Source organism: Pantherophis guttatus, chromosome 1 (genome assembly GCF_059756535.1).
Source record: "Pantherophis guttatus breed Tessera chromosome 1, ASM5975653v1, whole genome shotgun sequence".
NCBI lineage: Eukaryota > Metazoa > Chordata > Lepidosauria > Squamata > Colubridae > Pantherophis > Pantherophis guttatus.
Window position 1 is genome coordinate 272,640,101 of NC_142063.1, and position 17,232 is coordinate 272,657,332.

Below are 17,232 nucleotides of genomic sequence, written 5' to 3' on the forward strand. Positions count from 1 at the left end.
AAGAGCACCTACAGTAGACGGATTATGCAACAGTTTATACAGGCTGAGCCTGTGAACTACTGAGCATTTTGTTCAAGCAATTTCCATTTTCCTGAGTGGCATTTAAAAAATAGTGCAATGGACAATCAAAGCAGTTGTTTGGAAGCATATTATGCCTTTCATAATACTGTCCCTTTCCTTTGGAATGTTTGTACTTTCTCGGGAAGAGCCTGCTTGGTTAAAAGCCTATCAATAAATGGCTGTGTAGACTACGTCCAGCTACTACCATGTTTCCCCGAAAATAAAACCCTGTCTTATATTTTTTTGAACTGAAATAAGCTCAAAAGCCCGATTGGGCTTATTATTAGGGGATGTCTTATTTTGGGGGAAACTGGGTAGACAAAATATGTTCTCTACGTTTTTTTAACTGGTGCTCAGAAATGGCTTCCGTGTAGTCTTTGCTCATTATCTGCTAGGGAGAGATCATTGAACACATATTGGTTGCATCTTGAGTGTGGCTGTCTGTCTCTTGCAGAATAGAATAGAATAGAATAGAATAGAATAGAATAGAATAGAATAGAATAGAATAGAATAGAATAGAATAGAATAGAATAGAATAGAATAGAATAGAATAGAATAGAATGAAGACTTAAAAGTTGAGAGAGACTGGAGATTGTTGTTTATTTATTAAATTTATATGCTGCCCATCTCCCTCTGAAAAGTGACTCTGGACAGCATCTTTGTTGTTTTCAGCCTTTGAATAATTAAACATTCTGAACAAAAAGCAACAAGCATAAAAATTTCATGCATGCTCAAATCTTTCACCTACATTCCCCTTCTAAATTTCCTTGGCCTCCATTCTCATAATCCTCAGCAAACTTGGCCATAAAAAGGACCAATTGGCACAGTTTTTCTTATCATCACAAAGAGTAAAGGAATAAAGTTTCTTTTAATTTACACATTTATTTAATTATCTCATTTGGATTGAAGCAATTAGGCAAAGGATGGGTTAATTGCTCTTGGATTTTTTCTGTTCTGAGTTTTTTTTCAATTTTGGTTTTAGGAAGCATGTGCTTCCCTTAATTTCTCACAGCAATTGAGAGACATGCAGTTTATAAATAATGTCAGAAGTGCAAACTAATGTATCTAAAACACATTACAGGTATACATCTTCCACCTAAATATGCATCATTCTTCTCTTTTGTACTGCTATTTCTAGCAAAAACTTTCAGAGTTAAGCAGCAGCAGAGGGAAAGAAAATCCAAGGCAGCTGTTTTCTCTTCCATGCATTATTACATGGAAGACGTATAGCTCAGCCAGATGGTCATGAAATGAGTTGCCAAGAGTCCTGATAACAACTCCCCGTCCAAATGCTAGCACTGGGACAGCAGATAGAGTGTTACCGTTTTGCTGGTTATCATCACACTTCTTTCAGGAATATTTTGAATTCACATAAAAAGCCAGTAATATAGCTTTGAAATGTCTCCATTTCTTTGCAGTTAGTCTATTGTGTCCAGGGGTAATCTCAATGGAAAGATCAGGGTGGGGGTGGGTGGGTATGTCCAATGCAGCAACATGTTTGCCTTCCTATTTCCATTTCAAATTCATTAAATTGAAATTGCAAACAATACAATTAATAGTATTGTTATTTCAAACATCCAAAATGCAGCACACAGCTTGCCCATCGAAAAATCCATTCTGTATCTCTTCTCCAGATAAGCTCTTGAGTCAAACATTATATGATATCTATTTTAATGTAAGAAATATAATGAGATCCACAAATTTCATTCACTCCTTGTTCAGTGAAGGATAATCTGTTCAGAACCTTTCTAGAAGGTGGTTAATAACAAACTCCTTTTAATGCTGTTTCTGGATAATCTAGAAATCTAAGCAAACGAATAAATGAACGTTGCAGACACCTATCCACAAAACCACCAGGAATTGAATGGGACTAAAAAAATACCTTTATTTTTTATGATAAAGCCAGCAGAATTGCTTAGCTTAATTATTCTTACTATTCTATGAGAAAATGGCCAGTAATGATTAGAAAAAGTTTGAAAATGAAGTTGTGCTCTTATCTAAGGTCACAACCAAGAACAGATTTCATGGGGAGCAAAAAATTAGGCTATGAAAATTCACCGCCTTTGGGCATAATTAAGTAGATAATAGCGTAACACTTGCATTGAAGAATTCCCACCCATTCAGGCCAAAATCAAGCTTCACCGATTCTACAGCAGACACCAGAACTAAAAGAACACATTACATTTTACATTTTTTCCTACAATGGAAAAAAAATGTAAGAACACAAATCTAGCTCATTTGTGCAGTCCTGCTTCTCTGTGCCTCTAGCATTAGGTACCGACAGGTATTCTGTATCTGTCAGTGGATGATATGTTGTACTTCCATTCCATCTTTTCCAACAGTCCCAAATACGTCATCAATTAAAGTGAAATTACCTTGTAGCTCTCCATCATACACTGTTCAGCTGCATCACGTATATGAGACTAAATGATAATTAACTGAAGAGAAAAAACAACTGAGGAAATTTGCCACTGTATTATGTAGTAATAAAATAAATTCCCATACCTAATCTGTTAGATGGATTCCTCTTGAAAAGAGCTCTCAGCAAACTCTGAGCTTCTATGCTCAAAAACTGTGGCATTCCTAGCTTGGCTCTGAAAAAATAAGACATTTTAATGCAGGAATAAAAAGCACCGGATCTTTTTTTAAATCTACACATGTATGTAAATGATTAAATCAGAGGTGGCTTTCATTAGGTTCTGACCAGTTCTGGAGAACCGGTAGTGGAAAATTTGAGTAGTTTGGAGAATCAGTAATAAAAATTCTGACTGGCCCCATCCCCATCTGTTCTCTGCCTCCCGAGTCCCAGATGATCGGGAAGAAATGGGAATTTTGCAGTAATCTTCCCCTGGATTGGGGAGGAATGGAGTTTTTACAGTATCCTTCCCACGGAGTGGGGTGGGAATGGAGATTTTACAATATCCTTCCCCTGCCATGCCCACCAAGCCACACCCACAGAACCAGTAGTAAAATTTTTTGAAAACCACCACTGGATTAAATACATCAGTGAAATGTATAGAAGTCTCAAATGAACATTTAAACTTTCTATAGACCAAATTTTGGGATAATTTTATTAAACATTTTAATTTAAATCTGTGCAACAAATTTAGAGAATTTGTCAACCCTTATGATTGTGGCTAAGACATATATACTGAGTCACAATTTTTTCTATTTGAAAGAGTTAGCAAATAGACTGTTCTCTCGGTCTTGTTTCTGTGAAATTCTCCTCTGATGCCTTGTTCTTTCAGCCATGTTATTTAGAATTTGGCAAATAAAACAAAGAAAATAAAAATCCTATGCACTTCTTCTATGGTGCATATTTTTAGTTTTCATTTGCAACACTCAATCAATTGCAAAATTTGTCAGAGTATTTATTTATTTGTTTGTGTTTGTTTGTTTGTTTGTTTGTTTTGTTGCATTTCTATGCCGCCCAACTCCCGAGGGACTCTGGGCAACAGAGAATAAAACAATGCAACAATATCCCATACAAAAGTTAAAAGAAGACATTAAAACATTAAAATGTTAAAACACATACACTCCAATTTGTCTCGCAAGATCACTATAACGAGATCAACGGCCCCAGGCCTGCCGGAAGAGCCAGGTCTTCACCGCTTTCCGGAAGGCCAATAGGGTGGGGGCTGTCCAGACTTCAGGAGGTAATTGGTTCCAGAGAGCCGGGGCAGCCACAGAGAAGACCCTCCCCCGCGGGCCCGCCAGCCGACATTGTTTAGCTGACGGGACCCAGAAGAGACTGACTCTGTGGGATCTTACCGGTCGCTGGGAGCTATGTGATAGAAGGCGGTCTCGAAGATAACCTGGTATATTCATGAACTGGAATAGGGCATAGCAACAGGTCAGCCAATGAGGGCTGTTTGGTAACTGAAACACAGTATTTGTTGTATGGGGCCATAAGAAGACAATTTGGAGCCTGGCTGTGGCTTAATTGTTCTGTATATAAGCTTGAGGGCACTAGCTTCTCTCTCCTCCATTTTGCCTTCTCCATTTTGTGCTTCCATTTTGTGCTGTGTTTGTACTTGCTATTTCTCTTCTCTACAAGGTGGAAAAACCTACAAGGGTATTGTATGCCTTATGTGTTGTTATATAAAGACATTTGGATCCTGCTTAATAGTCTGCTTGCATGTGCTGCAGCAAACTGAAAAAAATATGAACAATGAAGATTTTGTATAGATAGGAAGTTTACATAGGTAATTTGGCCCAGTTCATACTAAGTTTGTATGTGTGTGTTTATGGGTGTGTTTGTGTTTTAGCTCTTTCTGAAGGACATAATGCTGAATTCGACCAGCAGCCTGAATATGGCACTCCTGCATCTCATCTACTTGCAAGATGTTGGGCAGTCAAAGCAATATACAACCTGGAACAATCAGGTCTTTACTACGTTGCAAAACAGTTTTTGATCCTTTTACAGTTAAATGTAGGATTGAAGGGCACTGTAACAAGTCTTCTCTGCGTCTGAAGAGTAAGCAAAGAGAGATTACTGGAACAGATTAACTTTGTTTAATGAGGCATGTGCTTAAGTAACTGCACCAGGAAAGGATTGAGAGTGGGGATGGAAGAAACTGGAATTGGAACAGGTTGTTTCCCAATTTAGGTAACAATCCTATATCCTTCCTTCCTTCCTTTCCAAATGTAACTATTGTACAGTAATCTAATAATTCTACTAGATCAGATTTCTTATCTGTTTCTGCCAACATTAAGACTTCCTATAGCTAGTCAATGAGCTCCTCACTAATATTTTGAACATCCAGCTTGTAATGCAATACATTGTGCCTTAGATTTAGGCAGCAGTGGTAAGTTCCCTGGTAGGATGGAATGGAAAGTCTATTGGGCTCTGAAAACATCCCAGAAGATTTCCATAATTTAAATAGGTTCCCATGCTGCAAGTTGGAATTAAAAGTGGATTTGAATTTTGATAAACTGCTGAAGTTTTCAGCTTCTTGATTAAGAGTGGTCCCTGGGCTACTAGCTATTGTGTTTTAGATATATTTGGAATATCATTTCTTGTATTTTCTGCAAGACAATTTATATAACCCAAAAGTTTATTCTGAGTTAAAGAACATAAGCTATAGCTATAAATAGATATACAAGTTGGGAATTTGCTACTCACTTGAGAATAAGTGCCATTGTTTCCTTACGGTCTTTCCCCTGAAATGGTAGCGACCCTGTCAACATTTCAAACTGTAAAGAAGGAACAGAAATTCTAAGAAGCATGAAACAGTGTAAATATAAACATAGCATATAATCTACTGTATTTATCTTAACAATGCAGAATGTTCATTCATGCTCCATAAAAATTAATACCGCCATTAAACCCATATGTGGAATATACATGAAGTTAAGGAAGAATATCTTAACCTCTAAGTTGTGGGCCCTTATTTAAAAGAGCATAATAACAGCATAATCAAGTTAGAAGGGACCTTCAAGGTCTTCTAATTCAGCCTCTGCTCAAGCAGAAGATCCTATACCATTCTGGACAATGGTTGTCCAATCTGTTAAAAACTTCTAGTGATAGAACACCCAAAATGTCTAGAGGCAAGCCATTCCACAGATTAATTTTCTCACTCTCAGGAAATTTCACTTACACAGTAAAAATATTTTATGTATGAGTCCTGTGAAAATGTTCAAAAATTACCCAAAAAGGCATCATGCTAAAGTTTCCTGCATCTCATGACTTTCAGACAGCTAGTTGCAAAAGATCAGTAATGAACACGGAAAATTTAACAATCAAGTATAGAAAACAATAAAAAACGGGGAACTTTTTATCCATCTACTTTAATAAATGTTTAAAAGAATAACAGAGAGGGGAATAAATAAATAACACCAAGTGCTACCAGCTGCCATAAATTAAACACGATATGAAGAATTCTGCTGGTTGGAATAAGAATAGCCAGTATTTTAATTGAATTTAAAGAATTCACTAGAAAACAAAAGAATATCAGGTGCTATTCAGCAGAATGCATAAGTCTATGTCCCTGCTTAACTTCAAAATTCAGACTGTAAATGAACTTTTTGATGACTGGGAGCAGAACTGTCAACTCATTATATGGGGCATTTACGTAAGAAGACTGATAAATGCCATACAAATAGGCAGGATCAGAGTATTTGGTTGAGTTTCTTTTCTTTTTAATGGCTTTTGAATTGAATTAAAATGTTATGCCTCCTTTAATATGCTATGACAATGATGGTTAACCTTTTTGGTGTTCAGTGCCCAAAGCGCGTGTGTATGCGCACGAATGCACATGCCCAAACCCCTAAAATGCAATGTGAGCACCCCCCGCACATGCGCCCCACTCCCTCATGCCCCATTTTGGCTTCCAGGGGGTCCTCGTGCGGCACCCCTGTGCCCCATTTTGGGCCTGGAAAGCCTCCTGCACCAACCCGCAGCCCCCCACGCATGTACTCCGCCCCTTGCACATGCGCAGCAGAGACCCGAAAACCAGCTGTCCATCAGGAGGCGCATGCGCGGTGGAGCTGGGCTGGGGCAACAGCTCGCGTGCCCGCAGAGAGGGCTCTGCGTACCACCTCTGGCACGCATACCATAAGTTCGCCATCACAGTGCTATGGTTTTGGTTTGTTCCCTTCCTAATAATGGAACACTACACTGATTTTTAATAATAGCATCTGGTCCTGAGTCTTCAGGTTTCCATTCTTGTTATCATTTTTTGCACAAAAACCAAATGATAAAATAGTATTCCAAGTGGAGCTTGGAACAGCTTGCAACAGAATTTTTGGGGAAAAGATGTTGCCTCTTTGAATCAGTACAATTTTTAAAATATCCTTTCAAACCTACCACAACCTACTCTTTCTTTGCCCATATTATTGCTCAAAGTGGGTTTTTTTTTTTAAAAAAATAATGATGTAAAAGAGTAAGACTTTCAATTGGTGACATGGAAATGTTTCTCTCTTTCACAAAAGAATATATCTCCTTCAAAGCCATAAAGAATGCTGTGTACCTAAAACAGAAAAAGTAACTAGAAGTGGTAGAACAATTGGAGCCCACAATTGTTCAACTACAACTTCCATCAGCCCCATTAATACTGCCTGTTTGGAAGGATGGTACTTGTTTATCAAACAAATGTATATCACGTTACAGAACATTATTCCTGACAAAGTCTGTTCCTCTTTTCTTTTTGGCCCTGAGACCACTCACCCATCTTTTAGACATTTTCCCCCTTAAGCATATCAATGGAATGCTAACATCTGCTCTACTTTGATTAAAACAAATTATAATTAGGCACTAAATCTAATTTAAGGAGCTCAGAGTACATCTTTCAGTTCCATTTCAGTAAATGAAAGCAATAAAGGAGAAACTACAGTCCCCAAGGAACAGTAATTCTAGATTTGCGCTGATAGGTAATTTAAAAAAGCAGAACCAGAATGATGGCAAGAAGAACTGAACTAATTTTAAAACCACACTGGTTTTTTTCTGTTTGAACTAAAAAAAAAGTCATATATTTGATACAACAAGTGGCCTGAATCCACTGTTGCAACTGTTTATGCTTAATAAACAAAACAAATAAATAAAAATAAATAAAAATAATAAAGAATTCTATTCTATTCTTTCTACTTTATCTATTCACTCACACATACATATACATTGGGTCTTTTCTTTTTAATTGTAATGCTCAATAAAATTATTATTATTAAAAAAAAGGATACCCTCAACATTGTTTTGGGAATTTTTTCTTAAAAGGATATGCATCTTCTACAAAATTGTAGGATTTGTCAACAAAACCACTTAATACGGTGAAAGCTGATTGTTGGGGAGGGAAAGAGAGGGAGCAATGATTTTTTTTTTAGCAGGATGATGAAAATGACATTTCTTTCAACATTCAAGATGTACTTGCTCACATACAGTAAGAGGAATTACCTGAGAAACATTTGCTAAAATTATTCTAGCTACTTTTGTGTAATATTACTATGGAAAATAGTAATTGTTGATTTTTAAAGTTCAACTTACATTACAGATTGATTAAACCCACATAGGAAGAAAAACATCATGACAGAGATTATGAAATCCATATGTGACCTAATTTTATGGATATAAAAACACAAGTCTATATAGCAATAGCAGATTAAGAACAGATTTTCTAAATACAGCCCGCATGTAGACCCAAATAGACCTGAAAAATAAATGTTATCAGCAGAATTCCCAAAGTTTGCTGAGATACAAAATATGGAAAGGGGGAGGAGAGAGGAGAAAATAAACAGTTCAAAAAAATATCTAACCATGCTTAGTTGTTATAGAAATCTGAAAGTCATTAGGGAAGTAATATGAAACACACATGTACACCAAATACAGTGTACTATAATATCCTATTGTATGTCTATAGCTATAGATTAATTCTCCCTTTTTAGAGGAGCAGGGTGGAGAAGAGAAGACAAAAGTATGGAGAGAAAAGAAAGAATGAAAGAGGAGAAAGGTGAAAGAGGGTTTCTTTGTCAAGGAAAAATAAGAGAGAACATTATGAGCTGTGGTGGTGCAGTGGTTAGAATGCAGTACTGCAAGCTAACTCTGCCAACTGCCAGAAGTTCAATTCTTTTTTTTTTATTGAAAAGTTTTACAAAAAAGAAAAAAAAAATTCAAATATTTCCCCCTCCCCTCCTTTCCTTTCCCCCCCCTCCTCCCCCCCCGGACTTCCCAGAACAAAATACAGGGTAAAACAATTAACAATCATATGCTAAGCTAAGCTAGCTAACTACAGATTCCTATCCCCCCCTCGACACTTTAACTCGCCTTTTACTTAACTAAATATTTATTTATTTATTTTATTTTTATTTTATATTGGATTTCTATACCGCCCTTCTCCCTAAGGACTCAGGGCGGTGTACAGCCAAATTAAAAAAAACATGCAGAACAAATATTAAAAACAATTAAAAGATATATAAATTTGGCCCAATTAAAACTCATTTACCAATTAAAAACGTTTAAAACATTTAAAAACAGTTAAAAATTTCATCTTAAGCCAGCCCGGCTTGTTTAAATAAATGGGTTTTAAGGGCGCGACGGAAGGCACTGAGGTCTTGGATTCTCCTTATCTCTGGGGGGAGCTGATTCCAGAGGGTAGGTGCCCCCACAGAGAAGGCTCTCCCCCTGGGGGTCACCAGCCTACATTGTCTGGCTGATGGCACCCCGAGGAGGCCCTCTCTGTGGGAGCGCACGGGTCGATGGGAGGTCGTTGGTAGCAGCAGGCGGTCTCGAAGATAGCTAGGCCCTATGCCATGGAGCGCTTTAAAGGTGATAACCAACACCTTGAAGCGCACCCGGAAGACAACTGGGAGCCAGTGCAGCTCGCGCAGGAGCGGTGTTACATGGGAGCGCCATGCTGCTCCCGTCACTACCCGCGCTGCTGCGTTCTGGACCAGCTGGAGCCTCCGGGTGCTCCTCAAGGGGAGCCCCATGTAGAGAGCGTTGCAATAGTCAAGGCGAGAGGTGACGAGGGCGTGAGTGACTGTGCACAGGGAATCCCGATCAAGAAAGGGCCGCAACTGGCGAATCAGGCGAACCTGACAAAAGGTCCCCCTGGTTACAGCCGTCAGATGTTCCTCCAAGGACAGCTGCATATCCAGGAGGACTCCCAGATTGCGAGCCCTCTCTGTGGGGGCCAATGACTCGCCCCCAATAGTCAGTGATGGAGTCAACTGACTATATCGGGATGCCGGGAGCCACAGCCACTCAGTCTTGGAAGGGTTGAGCTTGAGCCTGTTCCTCCCCATCCAGACCCGTACAGCCTCCAGGCACTGGGACATCACTTCAAGGGCATCGTTGGGGTGGCCTGGGGTGGAGATGTACAGCTGGGTGTCATCAGCGTACTGGTGGTATCTCACCCCAAAGCCACGGATGATCTCACCCAGCGGCTTCACATAAATGTTGAACAGAAGGGGCGAGAGGACCGATCCCTGCGGCACTCCACAAATGAGAGGCCTCGAGGTCGACCTCTGCCCCCCTGCCAACACAAACTGCGACCGGTCGGAGAGAAAGGAGGAGAACCACCGCAACACGGTGCCTCCCACCCCCAACTCTTCCAGCCGGTGCAGCATGATACCATGGTCGATGGTATCAAAAGCCGCTGAGAGGTCTAACAGGACCAGAACAGAGGAACAACCCCTGTCCCGAGCCCTCCAGAGATCATCAACCAACGCGACCAATGCCGTTTCTGTGCTGTGCCCAGACCTGAAACCCGACTGGAACGGATCTAGATAAGATGTTTCCTCCAGGAATTGCGGAAACTGTCGTGCGACCACACTCTCAACAACCTTCGCCATAAAGCGAAGGTTGGAGACAGGACGATAGTTGGCCAATATTGCCGGATCCAGGGACGGCTTCTTGAGGAGAGGCCTCACCACCGCCTCTTTCAAGGCGGTGGGGAAGTAACCCTCACTCAACGAAGCGTTGATAACACCCTGGAGCCAGCCTCGTGTAACCTCCCGGGAAGCCAGTACCAACCAGGAGGGACACGGGTCCAGTAAACATGTGGCCGCACTAAGTCTCCCCAAAATCCTGTCCACATCATCAGGAGTCACAGCATCAAACTCCTCCCAGATAACATTCTCAAGACTATTCCTCGTCACCCTGCCCTGATCTACCCAGTCAGAGTCCAAATCCCCCCGGATCTGGGCGATTTTGTCATACAGGTATTGTCCGAAATCCTCCGCCCTGCCTTCTAAGGGATCCTCCCGCACTCCTGGATGGAGCAGGGCGCGGGTCACCCTAAACAGGGCAGCCGGACGATTCCCTGATGACGCAATAGAGGCGGAAAAGTAGTTAGACTTTGCCGTCTCTATCGCCACTAGGTAGGCCTTAATATGCGACCTTACCAGTGTTCGATCAGATTCAGCGAGACTGGCCCTCCAACCGCTCTCCAGGCGTCTTTTCCGGCGCTTCATTTCCCTCAGCTCCTCAGTAAACCAAGGAGCCGCACGGGATCGGCATCGGGTCAGAGGCCGCAAAGGCACAACTCGGTCCAAGGCCCCACCAGCCGCCCGATCCCAGGCGGCTACCAGGTCCTCGGCCGAGTCATGTGCTAGATCCTCAGGAAATGGCCCAAGCTCCGTCTGGAACCTATCAGGATCCATCAGGCGCCTGGGGCGGATCCATCTAATTGGATCCACCTCCCTGCGGCGAGGGGTCGCGGTTCGAAGATCTAGGCGAAGGAGTGAGTGGTCAGACCATGACAAGGGTTCCATGTCTATATCCCCTATAACAAGACCACTCAACCACTGGCCAGAGACAAAAATCAGATCCAGAGTGTGACCTCCCCTGTGAGTAGGGCCATGAACTAACTGGGTCAGGTCCATGGCCGTCATGGAAGCCATGAACTCCCGAGCCACCTCAGACGTTTCACCGACGGATGGCAAGTTGAAATCACCCATGACTAAAAGCCTGGGTGTATCTACATACTCTTAACTTTTCTATTCATTCATAAGCTATTTGATACTTTTTAGTTCGATATTTGTTTTGAATATAATCAATCCATCTTCTCCATTCCAATATATATCTTTCTTGTGAATGATCTTTCAAATATGCTGAAATTTTCGCCGTTTCTGCCAAATTTGCCACTTTTAATGTCCATTCTTCAATAGTAGGCAATTCTTCCTTCTTTCCTGCTGGTAAGAAGTTCGATTCTTACTGGGTTCAAGGTTGACTCAGCCTTCTATCCTTTTAAAGTTGGTAAAATGAGGACCCAGATTGCTGGGGGCAATATGCTGACTCTGTAAACCGCTTAGAGAGGGCTGTAAAGCTCTATGAAGCAGTATATAAGTGCTAAGTGCTATCTTCCACATTTCTATATGCAAGAGAAAAGAAGAATATGCAATAGTCTACAACCCAAGGTGAGGAATGTAAAATACAGTATCAGTAGAAAAAAACTTCAGTGGGAGTCAAAGCCAAGCCCAGATCTTGAAATAGTACAGGCAATGCCAAGATCTAATAAGAAAGCGTGGTCAGATTCTGGGCATGGTGGTACAAGGGAAAGATGGAACTGATGTTTTTCTTTAGCACTTGACTGCCTTTTGCTCAAAGCTCAAAGCTGTCTAGACTCACGTGGTTGGTAAGAAGAACCAAAGAAGCAAGAGCAGTGTGGATTTCAAGAAGATATTTGTCTTCCAAATACCGAAACTTGGCTCTAGAAAGAGAACAATGTACTAGGGAGAAGTTCTTCAAAGCCTTGGACTTCGGGATTACTCCTGTCCTTAGTGCACTACTTGATACCAGATGTGTGGGAACCAAAAGGCAGAAGAACTTCGCTCTTTCTTGCTGGTTTTGAGAATAGCTCTCTCCAATCTCCCAGGGTTTCTTTTTTTCCTAGGAGGGCGAATTCATCTGAGGAGATCATGACACTTCTCATTAAAAGCTGCAAGCCATACCACTAAATATTATATTTCAGTCCTTTCACTATTCAACCTTGTGATTAACAGGAGTTGAATGCTAACTTTTCTGAAAGGTAACAGCTCACGGCAGGAAGGGGAGGAGGTGATGGTGGCTATGACTGTGTGATTTAGGCACATAAAACAGGATCAGGTTTCAACTGCATGACTGCAGTAATTTTCTTGCCTTTTTTAAAAAAACCATGCCTACTAGGCATTTCAGGTCAACCTGGTTAAAAAGCAGACCTTGCAGAATTCCAGAAATACTTATTATTGTGGTAGAATTTAATAACATAATCTTGAAAGTCAGTGCAAGTTTCCCTCTGTCTCCCCCTTTATACTAAACACAATTAAGATGAGTTTCTTTCTCATGCTTCCTTCCTTCTATCTTTAGATTGTGTACTCTCTTGAGCTTAAAAGGTTTGCTCATATCAGCTTTAAATTCCTTTACAATCTCTTCTTATAGATACTCTTGGCTTGAGCTAAAACCTTCTTCATGTGAGGGTAGGAAAACAATGCCACTTAAGGATGAATCTATCTGTTTGTGTCACATTTCTGGCATTTCCTGTAGTTCCGAAATAATATAGACATAATGGTTGCAGTTTCTATAATCTGGCATCAGATGCTGTCTGACATTGTCTAAGGTTACTTCCATAAAAAGAAGCCAACTATTGTTTAGGCTGTAGATGTTGCCTTGAAGAATGGCTCCATCACAATTCAGATGATAAAACAGAATGAATGAAGTTTTTACAGGGAGAGGGGACTAAATGCATAAATTATACACTGCCCAGCAGAGTCCTGAAAGGCATTTCAAGATGTGCATGACAGAGAGGTATTAATGAAAAGAAGCTTCTAGGCATTACGGAAGACAGGCCTTTTAATCAAATGTTCATTAAGACTTCAGGAGGATGCTTTATTATGACTCCCCCACCTTAAAAAATTGGGGTGGGGGATAAAATGTTATTAAGTGGCTACTATAACTGATGGGAACTTGTGAATGCTGAGAAGTAGACTGTTGGTTTTCTGGTTAAACACATATGAATGAATGAGTGCTACTGAATACATATTCCATAGTGATCCTTAGGTTGGACCATGGGTTTACCTAGGCCATTAATGCCAACTAACAGTGATTCTTCAGCATTTTGTGCAGTAATTATTTTCAGTCTAATATAATGGTATAAGGAGAAATACCATATTACCTTCTGCATGAAAATCCATGTAATCTAACACTGAACCAAACCCTGGTCATTAACACACCCTCCTTTGGCCGGCCTTAGCCTCAGAAACACATAATTTCACAATGAAATCAGAAATTTTAAAAATGATCAGCTCATAGAGAACTGAACCACTTTCAGCCACAACAGGCCCTAAGTGGCCCAGGCTACATCCAGTTGCTCCCTAACATCTCTGCCTTCAAAGTGGTCTCTTTTGTCCTTCTTCTGGTAAGGCCGCAGTGTCTTATTTCTTCCCCAGATAAATGCATTTCCAGTTCTTCTATCAGAAACTTTCAGTTTCTGAATGACTGGTTAGCCACTTCATAATCCTTAAAAGACCAATCTCTGGCAATTTAATTTCCCTCTCTTTCGACCACTCTTTTTAAAAATTAATTCAACTGCCTATAAAATAAAGCTCTCCTGTCTCCTAGCAACAGCAGGCTAGGGATGGGGATGCTGCACTTCCCTAATGAGCCATAGCTGTGGTAGAAGCAGACATGTTAGTGCTCTCCTATTCCAAATTGGATTAGATGTAAAAAAATAACCCCGAAAGAGATTATACAGTTTTGGAAGTGCGTAAACCCTCCATAGAAGAAGGCACAGAGGAAAAAACTGCAGGAAAAAACTCAGTCACAGTACAGAAAGTTGAGAGCTGGGAAAAAGTTGATAAGAAAGTGGAAAGTTCTGCAGTCAATTCCATGGCAAAGGAATTAGTATCAAGATGGGCAGGGCAGAGAGTACCAGGGTACAAAGGTCTGTAAGAACATATTAGGAACAATTCTCATCTGTAAGACAGGCACTATGAAAGCAGTCCTTATTATTTATGTCACCATCAAAGCTGACACCAAATAGAGCATAGCAAAATCTCAAAAAAAATAGTGCAAGGTATCATGATGTGGAGAGACCCGGCTCATAGAATTGCCAAGAGTCGGACCCAACTGAAAGGATATCATCATCATCATCAATGTACAGATTCAGTTTTTTCCTTAAACAGGGCTAACACAATGTGCAGACCTAGCTTAAGGTTCACTCTGTAGCAATCCTACGTGGAAGAAAAAGAAGACAACACAGCATTCGGCCTTGTGTGACATATCAAGTGACTCAATGAAACCTGTCTAGGGCAAAGAAAATAAGTACTGTAGCTGGAATTAAAAGGAAAGTAAAAAGGCTGGGAAAAAATCTTATTTAATATATTATCCAAATTAATGAACAAACATTTTGTTTTGGCAATAGCTAGTTGCCAAGATGGTCAAATGACAGGAATGAAAACCTTAACAGTCCGGCTTATACAACTTCCTACGTACTACTTTTACCACCAATGAATTACTGTACTGGTGATTTCACAGATGAGAATGCTTCAGTAGACACATGCTGATAGTTCATTGACTACTTATACCTAAGGATATAGCTTTCCTCAATGCAGAACTAAATACCAAAGCATCAAGATTCAGGAAGAAATTACAATACAACCCTACAAAGGTTGATGGCAGCTTTTCATCCAGGATAAAGAATGCCCATCGTGCCCTGGAAGACAGCAATGGCTGGTACCTCCCAAACTACCCACACAACTGTGAAAAACTGTACAAATTACACGCAGTCCACTAGTTAAATTGCATCAATTGTATAATTATGGACTGAAAAGTCATGAATATTTGGATTGCAGGAGCTATAAGGGCTGAAATCACATTTTAGGACAAAAGAGGATTGATGTTAACACAATACAGGAAATGGCTTTAAACATCTGCAGTCAATTTTTACTCCACATTTATATTTAGATATGGATATCCAGTGTGCGGCTTTGCATGAAACAGACTCTGGATTTAATCCTGAGTGCTTTCACTTGAAGAAGAAGAATCCCTAGGGTGTGGAAAAAGTTCTACTTAAAACTATGCCTCCTACAGTAAGCCATGCTGAGCTAGAAGAACTAATATCCTGATCACTTCTTTAGAATTTAATAGGACTGAACCCAAAATTAGTCATCCTCAAACATACAATCATTGGAATCAATGGATCTAAACAAAGCCTTGATCTAATCCACAGTGATGATAAAATTGAGAAGAGTCACGTAAATGCAAATAAATAAATAAATCCCAAGCTCATACTGTAAATAAGCTTACCTCACAATAAACTTACATTCTCATATTGATGTGTCAGTCAATTAGTGAATTGCAAAAAAAAAAAAAAAAAAAAAAAAGTTCTCCTCTTACCATTAGGACACCAAAGGACCACCAATCTGCACTCTGGGTGTGCCCTCGCCGGTTGACCACCTCTGGTGCCATGTATTCTATTGTCCCACAAAATGAATAAGCTCTCTTGTCATGGTCAATGGCTTCCTTGCTCAGGCCAAAATCTTTAAAAAATGAATATATACTATTAATTAGCTTGAATATTCTAAATAAAGTGCAGGTAATCTTCAATTTACAACCACAACTGAGCCCCAAATTTCCATTACTAAGCAAAAAAAAAAAAATTGTTAAGTGAGTTTTGCCTCATTTTATGAATTTTTTTGGCCACAGTTAGTAGTTAGTAGTATGTTAGTAGTATGTCTAGTTAGTAACATGGTTGTCATGTGAATCTGGCTTCCCCATTGCCTTTGATTGTTGGAAGGTTGCAAAAGGTGATCATATGACCCCGGGACACTGTAACCATCATAAATACATGTCAGTTGCCAAGCATCCAAATTTTGATCATGTGACCATGAGGATGCTGCAATAGTCCTAACTGTGAAAAACAGACATAAGTCACTTTTTCGGTGCCATTGCAACTTTGAATTGTCATTAAACAAGGACTGCCTGTATTAGTGCACCAAAAGTACATCTATCCATAGTTATTACTTTCTTGTTCAGTTTTGGATGTCAGCTCACATCAGTACGATATAGTCCCAGGACTAAAGACTGACTATGTCTACCTAAGCAAACAGCTCTCCTGAACCTGCACACTTATCTGGTTGCAGAGGCAATGTTCCAAGTTACTCAGATGAATATTTTCTATTCACTATTTCAGAATGTTGTTATCATGGCTACTTTACACTGCTAGGCGTGCTAAAATTAAAGCAGCAATGAGGTATACTTCATAATGAGCCTGAGGTCCTGATGGCAACCCAAATGTGCTAGGTGCTCTGTCATCAAACTGATGTATGATATATAACCACAGATACAGCTGTTGTAGAAAGGTGATCCTTACCTGTAATCTTAATGTGTCCTTCTTCATCTAGAAGAATGCTAAAAGACAATGTAATGAAAAGTTATTATATTCAACCAAAGCAGATGCCTAGAATTGTAACTTGATCAATGACAAACAACATTCTAGATTTTCCTGTCCTCCTCATATGTGTAGTGATGCATTCCTCAAATGTGTTTATATTCATCCGTTAAGAATGAAATTAAGTAGAGATTCAGTACATAATTCCCCCCATCTCAAGATTTGTTGCTTGAAAAATACTGCCTGAAAAAGAAAATTATACTGTCTCTTTTTTAGGTAGAGTTATCTTTTGTCATGAAAAATAACTTAAAAAGAAGTGGTCTTCTATAAAATGTTGGCAGGCTGATGAGAGACTGTCACTGCATGTAAATGA

General features: G+C 40.0%; 1 protein-coding gene across 3 annotated transcripts in view; it reads right to left on the reverse strand.

Annotated features, from left to right (window-relative positions):
• RPS6KA2 (ribosomal protein S6 kinase A2) overlaps positions 1-17,232 on the reverse strand; it is a 201,493-nt gene that overhangs the window by 37,354 nt on the left and 146,907 nt on the right. For all 3 annotated transcript variants that reach the window (XM_034428482.3, XM_034428481.3, XM_034428483.3), the window contains 4 exons: positions 16,842-16,879; positions 15,866-16,008; positions 5,186-5,256; positions 2,566-2,654 (listed from right to left, as the gene is read on the reverse strand). In XM_034428482.3, coding sequence (XP_034284373.1) covers positions 2,566-2,654; positions 5,186-5,256; positions 15,866-16,008; positions 16,842-16,879 — 341 coding nt within the window. The remainder of the gene's footprint in view (positions 1-2,565; positions 2,655-5,185; positions 5,257-15,865; positions 16,009-16,841; positions 16,880-17,232) is intronic.